Here is a 10176-nt window from a genome sequence, read left to right as displayed (position 1 = left end):
CACAGATTCATAGGCCGAATTTGATTCGGAATCAGAGCTGCAGGATGGAAGAGGCTTTAGGAACTCTTTCTGTGCAATTCCTGAAACACTACCTTATTCTTCTAATAGCCATTTTTATCTGATAATCACGTCAAATCTCTGAATTTTATCGTGAAGAAACAGAGGCTCAGAGAGACAAAATGACTTTCCCAAGGTCATGTAACTGGCAAGCTCTGGGCTGTACCTCCTAGCTCCTGTCTTTTAGACTAAATCCTCAGAGAAAGAGAAGGGAAGGTTAGCTAAATGGATAAAGAGTTTGCATTTCATGGCTTGGAGACATTCCTAGTTCACCTGCCTGGGGAGGTGAGTGAGGGGCTCCTCTAGGGTCAATTGGTGGGGACCTTCATTAGTAAGTCCTGCACTGGGCCCTGTAGCTCTCGGTCTGGACCCTCTGCCCTATCCTGGAAGACAGTGGGTTGCTCCACGTAATCTGAAGAGTCATAGAGACAGCCAGGGAGCCTGCTCTCAGCACGGTTCCAGAGGCCAATACAGGAAATGGTCAGATGAGAAACAACATCCAGAAACTAACATAATTAATGAATCATGCACAGGCTCTAAACATAACCAGAAAAGCAGTTACGGATGTGGCGAGAAAGTCATCAACCTTCTATAAAGCCTACCTCCTCCATGAAGCCTTGCTGGTTCCACTAGCTTTACCCCCCTGGACCACTACCCTGTATAACGTGCTTCCTTTTCACTCCTTAGTCTTAGCATCTCTAGCTCATCCTTGCAATCGGTTCAGAAAAGCTCCCTGGCAGAGGTGGGATTTCAAGAGCTTGGTAGAAGGCAATATGGTATTCTGAGAGAGGGTTGTGGCCCATAGTACATGCTCAGAGACCCAGGAGGCTAATCAGGGCAGGACAGAGGAGTGCCTGTAAGCCAGAAAGAGAGTTTCAGATGGCGTAAGGGGGCTAGGAGACCCTCAAAGGCACCTAGTCTGGGGACCCTGAAACAGGAAAAAGTTCTCAATTCTGACAAACAGGATAACAGAAGGTCACAACTGGGCCTGGAGTAGAGTTTACCAACATGGTGATATCCATGGTACAGAGATCATGTCCTCAATGGTACCAGCAATAGTCCTTATGTCAATGAGTGACTCCTGGGAGCCAGGAGGACCCACGTGCCATTCAGATCCACGTGCCAGGTTTCTGCCAGCACAGCTCAGTCTCTGTGGGGCCTGTCCTTAACTACCGGTGAGCCAATTGTTCCTTGGGTGTCAAAGACTGACTCAGGAGGCTTTGTAGGAGCGAGTGGGGCCAGTTATAGGAGCTACAAGGAGGGAACATTTTCCCACAGTTATGGAGAAAATGAGAGGTTGGGCAGAACAACTAAGGCCACAGGAGAATAAAGATCAGATTCAAGGGCACAGAGAGACCCTGCTGAGCAAGAGTTCATGGGGACTGGAGAGAAGGCTCAGCCAGTAAAAATCACTTGCAGCTGAGCATAAAGATCTGAGCTTGGTCCTCAGAAGCCGTACGGTGGGAGGCGAAAACCGACTCCCCAAAGTTGTCTTCTGACCTCCAAACATGCCATGCCAAGCATGTGCACCTCCCCCACAATAAATAAATAAATAAATATAAATATAAAGAACAAGTCTATATGTGACCATGGCTGCAGCTAAGGGAGGAGATTTGAGGAAGCTGACTTCAGGTTCCAGGAGGGGGTGGGTGAGCGGCGGTCGTGAGACTACAGAGAAGAGCTGAAGGCCAGGGGGATCCTGGAACAGCCTACCTATAATGAAACACATACAGAGAGAGGAAGGTGGGCACACGGATCCCGACAGCAGTGAGTCTTTGGTGCTGTGCTGGGTCTAGAGGAAATAGAGGCAGGCCTGATGGTGCCTATAATCCCAGAATCTGGGGGGGTGAGGAAGGAAGATGGTGAGTTCAAAGCCAGTTTGAGTGTGATCCTGCAGAGACAGACAGAAAGAGAAAGAGAGAGAGAGAGAGAGAGAGAGAGAGAGAGAGAGAGAGAGAGAGAGAGATTCAAGAACAATTCTGGGAATAGTTACTGAATGGACAGGCAGGGACTCTCTGTCCACCAAACCCATCCCCCTAAGAAACTGGAAGACTCCTGGCATGGTAGCCACAGCATGGCTGGGAGAGAAATGTCCTACAAGGCACATTGAACAGGCCCAGGATAAGTGCTGCTCACAACCTGTGGGTAAGACTCAAAGAATCCAAAGTCTAGGACAAAGGCCGATGGGCACTGCAGAGAGAATGCAAGGATCCAGAGAAAGAGGAAGCAGCCCGTCTAGTACCTGGGGGTGGGACCAGCTGGGACCTCAATAGCGGAAAGCTGTTCAATGATTAAAACCCACCTCAACTTGGACCCAGGTCTTGACTGGAAGTTAGGCCAACCTTCCTGGGCCTATTTTCACACAGAAGGCTCCACTTGCTGTCCCAGCCTACGGTCATCAACTGATCCCTGATCCAATTTTCAGAGTCCCCTAGAGTCCAACCATCCATCACCCACCCAAGGTTGAGATCAATGTGCTGGTGGGACAACCAATCAAAAAGGAGCTGTCCAGGGGCCAGAGCCAGACGCAGGGAATCACATACCGAAGCGTTAGGGTCTTGAGACTCCTTGCTCCCGCCCCATGAATCAAGGACCCCCTGCCAAAGGAGGAAGGGTGCTTGTGATTGCTCAAAGTCTCACCCATTAGCCTTCTCTCACAGAGCGGGCATGTGCTGTGGGGTGGGGAGGCGACGAAGAGGAAAGCAACCGGATGTCCAGATTGGAGAAGCTAGCAGGTGTAACTGGGGTGTCTCGATGAGGGCACTTACTGCCATATTGCCTACTAAAAACATACTCAGAGGTGAGCAAATGGAAGGCTGTTCCCATGGCTTCTATACTGCGGCTTGGACCTAGCGTATCAAAACATTCAGATCCATGGTCTTAGGACCTGGAGGGAGAGATGGAAACAGCCATTCCCACCCCAACCCCCACCGCTGAGCCCGAGAAAGAGACCCTACAATCACACCCTCTCCCCTTCTCCTTTTCTTCCTTTCCCCCCTTTCCCCTTTTCGGGTAAAGGTAAGGGACCGAAGACTCCAGGCGGTGGGTAAGGCGGGACTTTAGATTAATATGCAACATCCTATTGGTCAGAAGAGCTGCCGATCAAAAGCATTTGGAATCGGGATTGGCTGCGTGAGGCGGGGCGCGGCGTGGCGAAAGAAGGGGCCCAAGGGGTGGGGCTGACGCTGCAGCTGGCGCAGCTTCGGCTCAGAGCAGCCGCCGCGGCGCAGCAGAGCGGCTCCTTCCCCCCCCCCGCCCGTCCGCGCGCCGGGGCCGGGGCTAGGCCCCCCACCGCCGGGTCCCCCGGGGCTGCAGCAGCAGCGGCGCCGCCCGCGGTTCCCGCCGGGACCCGGGCGCCGGCCCCGCTCTGCAGGATGGGCACGGTGCTGTCGCTTTCCCCTGCTTCCTCGGCCAAGGGCCGGAGGCCGGGAGGGCTGCCGGAGGAGAAAAAGAAGGCGCCGCCCGCGGGGGACGAGGCGCTGGGGGGCTACGGCGCGCCGCCGGCCGGCAAGGGCGGCAAAGGCGAGAGCCGGCTCAAACGGCCGTCCGTGCTCATCTCGGCGCTCACCTGGAAGCGCCTGGTGGCAGCCTCGGCCAAGAAGAAGAAAGGCAGCAAAAAGGTGACGCCCAAGCCAGCGTCCACTGGTCCCGACCCTCTGGTCCAGCAGCGCAACCGCGAGAACCTTCTCCGCAAGGGCCGCGACGCCCCCGACGGTGGCGGAGCCGCCAAGCCCCTGGCCGTGCCGGTGCCCACGGTGCCCGCGGCCGCTGCCACCTGCGAGGCCCCGTCGGGGGGCAGCGCGGCCGCCCCGCCACCGGGCTCAGGCGGGGGGAAGCCGCCGCCACCGCCACCCCCAGCCCCGCAGGCGGCACCACCGGCGCCCGGAGGCTCGCCGCGGCGGGTCATCGTGCAGGCGTCCACCGGCGAGCTGCTGCGCTGCCTGGGCGATTTCGTGTGCCGACGCTGCTACCGCCTCAAGGAGCTGAGCCCCGGCGAGCTGGTGGGCTGGTTCCGCGGCGTGGACCGCTCGCTGCTCCTGCAAGGCTGGCAAGACCAGGCCTTCATTACGCCCGCCAACCTGGTGTTCGTGTACCTGCTGTGCCGCGAGTCGCTGCGCGGGGACGAGCTGGCGTCGGCCGCCGAACTGCAGGCCGCCTTCCTCACCTGCCTCTACCTCGCCTACTCCTACATGGGCAACGAGATCTCCTATCCGCTCAAGCCCTTCCTCGTGGAGCCCGACAAGGAGCGCTTCTGGCAGCGCTGCCTGCGCCTCATCCAGCGGCTCAGCCCGCAGATGCTGAGGCTCAATGCCGACCCCCACTTCTTCACGCAAGTCTTTCAAGACCTCAAGAACGAGGGCGAGGCCGCGGCGGCAGGCACCGGGGGTCCACCGAGCGGAGGCACGTCCACCACCTCCTCCTCGACCGCCAGGGACAGCTGCGCGGCCGGAGCCAAGCATTGGACTATGAACTTGGACCGCTAGGGATTCCCAGGGGTCGCGCCCTCCCCCCTCGCCCCAGCCCCTCACACACACCCGGAACCGCCGGGACCATCAAGCCTCCGCCGCTATTACCGCCGCTCTACGCCCAAGCTGGGCCGAGGAGGAGCCGCCCCTGCCCCGGGGCAGGGGAAGGTGGAGGCTAGGACGCCAGAGGCCTCCGTGTTTGGATTTGCTGGGCTTGGGGTGGGCGTGGGGGATGATCGCGGGAAGGGCACCCCCAACTTCGTTCACCCTTTCCGTCTGTCTTCGCCTCCATCTTTCCATCTCTGCCCGGGTCTCCCTCTTCCCTGCTGTGGGCATCTCAAAGTCCACCACCTTGGGTTTTGCCAGTTCCTCACCTTTCTGTGTCTTCATCCCTCCTTCCGTCTGCAGCCTCCTCTCTCTGCCTTTCCATTGGTTTCCCTGGGCTTTACCCTTCTCCACCTTACCCGGAGCCTGATGGTACCCCATTGCCCTCCCTGCTTCTCCAAACCCGTGTTTCCATGAACCCTTCCTCCTGTCCTATGTCAACACCTTCCCTCCTGTCTGCCTTCCCTCTCTGCTTGTATCATCCTGCATCCCCCCCAATACCCCCCCCCGAGATTCTGCACTCCCCTCCCCAGATCAAAGAGACCCTTAGTTTTTTATTTGGATGGACTGATGTGCGACAAGAATCTGCAGTCCCAGGTGCCCAGGCAAAGATCAGGGTGGTCCTTTCCCTCGCCCCTACGGCCTCTCCCCACCTTCCCAACGTGTTGCATGCTGGGAGTTGAGGGGGAAAGGGCTGCTGCCTTCGTTCAGGAGACTGAGATTTGAGGACAAGATCTATCCTGGTAGACTACCTCGCTTGCAGCGGTGGTGTCGTCTCTGTGGATGGGTAGAAAGAGAAAGAAACCTCTTCTTATTCTGGGGGAGGGGTGTTCTCTTCCTTATCCTTAGATTTCTCGTTATATCCCCTCTCCACACTTTAATTTATTTCGCTGTTTCAGGAGGGAGGGTGGGTGGGGAGGGGGCTGGGCCGGGAATTGTCCGAGGTGCTGAGCTGGGCGGGACCGGAATCCTCCTTGGAGAATACCAGGGACTGGGTTGGGGCCTAGGGCCGTGTCCAAGGTGCCAATGATGCGGGCCGACGGCGCGGGCCGCACTATCTGTCTGTCCGTCTGTCCTGGAGAGAACTATAAAGCGCTGGAAGCGCCTACAGATGGTTTTGCGCCGGCCTTTCTTTGGGTCCCTGGAGGGTGGGAATGAAACTGTCAGGGGTAGGGGCAGGAGGGTGAGAGACAGGGATCTAGAGGGGAAAGCAACCTGCTACCTGCCCCCACCGGCTTTCATTTTAGAGTAAAGCGTGATAAGCCAAGGGTTGAGGCTGAATCCACCTCCCCATCCTGACCTCCATCTTGTCTGCCCTAGCTCCTTATTAATGCCCAGGCTACTTAAGGACAAATGGTAAGGACAGCAGAAGTCACTCCCCTTCTATGAGGTGACCCCTGAGACAGAATTGGCTCGCCACAATAACTATTTTTCTTTCTTTTCATTCTTCCCACCATATATTGGACCAGGAGGCTAGCCAGGCCTGTCTAAGCCTGTGCTTACCTCTCAGTTGGGAACTGAGTATACCACCTCTATGTACCCAATCGCTACGGAGTCGCACTGAGGCTGCTTTGGACACAGGCCTAGCCAGAGCAGTCATTGGAGGCCCATTCCTGTTTGAGACTCAGACCTTGACCCTTGACCACCAGAAGAGTGTAGAGATAGGCAGAAACAAAAGGGGAGACGAAAGCCATTTCGAATTGAAGGAAGGGAGGAAAAAAGCCACTTGGCTACAAATCCCTGCTTAGTCCCCCCCCCCCCCCATTGCCTTCTCAGTTACACAGCGAAACAGCACGTTCAGTGCTGCGCCCGCTCAAGGAGGACTGATCGCAGGCACAACGTTTGCGGTTGCGAACCTGGTGGCCACTGTGGCCGCGAAGATCCAGAAAGAGTTCCGGGAGGGGAGGGGCCGGCCAAGAAAAGGCCTCGGGTTCGCTGTCCGTGGTGCTGAAGGGTGCGTTCGTGCAGGGTGGGGGCTTGCCCTATCAGCAAGAGGGGGGAACTCGGCCTCAGCTACATCTTCTGAATAATTTAAGAATGGGGTGTAAGCTATTCTGGCGGCAAGTTACAGAAGTCTGGCCCGGGAACCCAGGAATGCTGCCTCCCCTTGGCCCTCCTCGGAGGACCGTACTTGGCTTTCACCTGGCCTGTACCCATAGCCACAGCACCCGGCCTGGAGGCGGAAATCCTCGGTCCAGATTTGTGAATCGAGTTCCCCGGGGGGAGGGGGAAAGCTAGCGGAAGGGAAGGCGGGAGCAGCCGCCTATTGGCTGGAATTTGGCGCAGTCAACGCGGTGCCGTCATCTCTCGGATTTGGGAGGAGGGAAGGAGGATCACTTGGGTCACTTCGCGGCTGTCGCTATGGTAACCAGACTAAGCGGGCGGGGCCACCTTTCCACTCTCCTACCTTTGGGCAGGGAAAGCATCCCGTTTTTCCTAATTTGGAACTAATTACTGAAACTAGCTACTTGATTGGAATTTCAGAGTTAGAGCAGCCTAAAGGAGACGAGGAAGAGACCCGAAAGCCGATGGAGATCCTTAAAAAATTTGCCCTTGGGGGAGACTCAGAATACCGCCCCGAACTCATGGACACATGCATGAGTTCTTTTTACTCTTACGGTCGCGCGCGTGCGCCCACACAAGTACACGCCCTCATGTGCCTCCTGGAACCAATGGTCTGGCACTGAAGAACTCAGATGAGTAGGGGAAAAAAATCATCAGTGAGTGGTGTCAACTTGCCTTGCTGAGTCCCAAAGCTGGAGACACAGCCATAATCCGATTAGAGCTGGGGGTGGGGTTCTGGAAGATGATCAGCAGGAGTGCAAGGGTAATGAGCCTTCTGGGTTACATTTAGTCAGAGCCCTGTTTTCTCTGGGTGGAGGGCAATAGGAAGAAGGGGCCAGAACAGTCTCCAAGAAGCCGAAAGGAGAACTGTAAATAAGAGAGAAAGAGGGAAGTGCCTTGTCTTTCCTGCCAGAGATTGAACCCGGTTAGGAATGCATCCAGGCTGGTGAAGAGGGCCTAGAACTCTCTGGAGAGCCCGGAAGAGCATAACGGAAATGGAGATTCGGAGACAGAAACCCAACTGGAGCCATGACTCAGCACTTCCCCTTGCAAAGCACCGAAGTACAGGGCCTGGGAAGAGTGGAGGGCCTTGATGCATACATCAATACACAGCCAAAGGCATGTATTTGAGCTCAAGCTGGCATGAGCGCATTTATAGTGATGAAGGTTCGTTCAATTATATTATATACATATGTGAATTCTCTGCTTCCGTGCCCCCCCTTGCTGAAGCAAAGGACATTCTGTCCTGAGAGCCATGTTTGCCTGTCCCCAGAATACCTTAGCACTTACTGGAAAAGGAGAAATGTAAAAAAACGCCCAGATATGGGAGGGTGGTTGTCATGGAAACCCCTTTGCCTGCCAGCCAGGGTGCCCAGCAACCAGAGCGTCTGGCAGTATCCAGGAGGCTATCCTATGGCCTCTGCACACTGGGACTCTGCCTCAGGCATTCAGATGGGTACTTCTGGAAGGTTTCTGCCAGGGAGGTTCCCCAAACAGTGCCCCCACCCTAGTCAGAATATCAGGGTGAGCTGGAAGTGATGAGCCGGGATCTGACCTTAAGGTGACCCCTTCTTTGCCTTTTAAATCATGTTCTCTCTCCCTACCCTTCAAGGTCTCACTATGCAGCCAGAGCTGGGCAGGAACTCAGTGTAGACCAGGCTAGTCCGGAATTTGAGGCAATCCTGATTGTTTTGTCTTTGCCTCCTGAGTCTGAGTTACAGGGAGGTACGGCTGTACCCGGCTTTGAGTAGTACTCTTTCCCCCATAGTGTGTGGTTGTCAATCATTGCTGTGAGTGGCCTCTAAAACGAAAAGCACACTTAACCACTGCCTCATCTTTTCCACTCCCCACCCCACGCTTGCCTCCTGAGCCGTCAGCTGCTCTTAAGATCTCTTTCTGCTTGGACCCTTAATAATTATTGGCTTCTCTTAAAGTACCATTGCCATTTCTTTCTTTCTTTCTTTTTTTTTTAAAAAAGATTTATTTATTTATTTACGTATACAATGTTCTGTCTGCATGTATGACTGCAGGCCAGAAGAGGGCACCAGATCTCATTTCAGATGGTGGTGAGCCACCATGTGGTTGCTGGGAATTGAACTCAGGACCTCTGGAAGAGCAGTCAGTGCTCTTAACCTCTGAGCCATCTCTCCAGCCCCCATTGCCATTTCTTAACACCCCTTAGCCAGCTAGCTGTCTATGGTTAAAGCTTAGCTTGAAGACCATAATTCTTAAAATTAGTCTCTCTCTTTATATTTTATATATGGCAACTTAAAAGTCAGGAAGAGTAATGATGAAAAATATAAATGGAGATATAAATACCTCTTTACAAAATAAACTTCCTGCATGGCATTCCACCAAGGGAGGGAGGAAAAAAAAAAAAAAAAGGATGGGCAAAACAGTATGGCGCGGCTCACAGCTATTTGGGAGGCTGAGGTTGGAAGATTCCTTGAGCCTACAGGACCAGATCAGCCTGCATAACAGACTGAGACCCTCAATTCAAAAACAAACATATTCGCACATTATCCCAGAGAAACCACACAATACCCAGGAAACCCTAAGAAGAGTGAGTGAAGGCAGTCATGGCATGCCTGTGACCCCAGCACTTCAGAGGCTTCAGTAAGGAAAACCAGTTCGAGGACAGCCTGTCAAGGACTGGGAGGAGCGGAGTAGAGAGGGCTTACTAAAAAAAAAAAAAAGTGGCACTGGCATAGGAAGAGTAGTACAGTAGAGGGGAAAAGATAGTCCAAAGCTAAACTATGTCATGCTGGGAATCTAGTGTAGGGCCAAAGTACCATTTAGAATTCACTGGGGAAGGCGAGGGAGCCTGTGAATGGCTTGTTTACAACTGGGAAGCCATTTAGATAAAGGGGTGAGGGGGGGGTGTTGACGGGGGGGGGGGGAGTCAATCCTTCCTCATGCTTTACCCTCAAAATACATCTAAATCTGATCAAAGATTTGGAGGGAAAATGCCATATGGCTTTAGATGAGGAGGCAATTTAAAAATGCCTAGTAATGTTGTAAGTGTCCAGATTTTACACTCAGAAGGTCCAACCTGTAGAATTGGTGCTAGAGAAATACTTGAAGAAATACATAGACAAGACAAGGTTTTTGGGGTTTTTTTTTTTGTTTGTTTGTTTGTTTGTTTTTTAACTTTATTATGGCTTGGAAAGGGAAAAGTTGGACTTGATTTAAATATCTACCAGTATTTAGTCAGGGCTAAGTAAACTTTGACATATCCCACTTACTGAATTTTACACTATTCAGTTAAAAAGAATGAGTTAGCTGGACATGGCTTACACAACTGTGATTTCTTCACTCACAAAGCTGAGACAGGAGGGTCATGAGTTTGAGGTCAGCGTAGGCTGTATAGCAAAACCATGTCTCAAAAAAACAAAAAATAAATAGGGCCCGGAGCAATGGCTCATCAGTTAAAATCACTGGCTGCTCATCCAGAGGGTGAGGCTGGATTCCCAGCATCCACTTG

At 53.6% G+C, this 10176-nt stretch overlaps 1 protein-coding gene across 1 annotated transcript; it reads left to right on the top strand.

Moving 5' to 3' along the window:
- The first annotated feature begins 3431 nt into the window (after positions 1-3431).
- On the top strand, positions 3432-4541 carry Cdk5r2 (cyclin dependent kinase 5 regulatory subunit 2). The gene has a single exon (XM_059278845.1). The coding sequence runs from the start codon at positions 3432-3434 to the stop codon at positions 4539-4541; it is 1110 nt and encodes a 369-aa protein (XP_059134828.1).
- The last annotated feature ends 5635 nt before the right edge of the window (positions 4542-10176 follow it).

Source organism: Peromyscus eremicus, chromosome 13 (genome assembly GCF_949786415.1).
Source record: "Peromyscus eremicus chromosome 13, PerEre_H2_v1, whole genome shotgun sequence".
NCBI classification, from domain to species: Eukaryota; Metazoa; Chordata; class Mammalia; order Rodentia; family Cricetidae; genus Peromyscus; species Peromyscus eremicus.
This window is presented reverse-complemented; position numbering and strand designations above follow the sequence as displayed.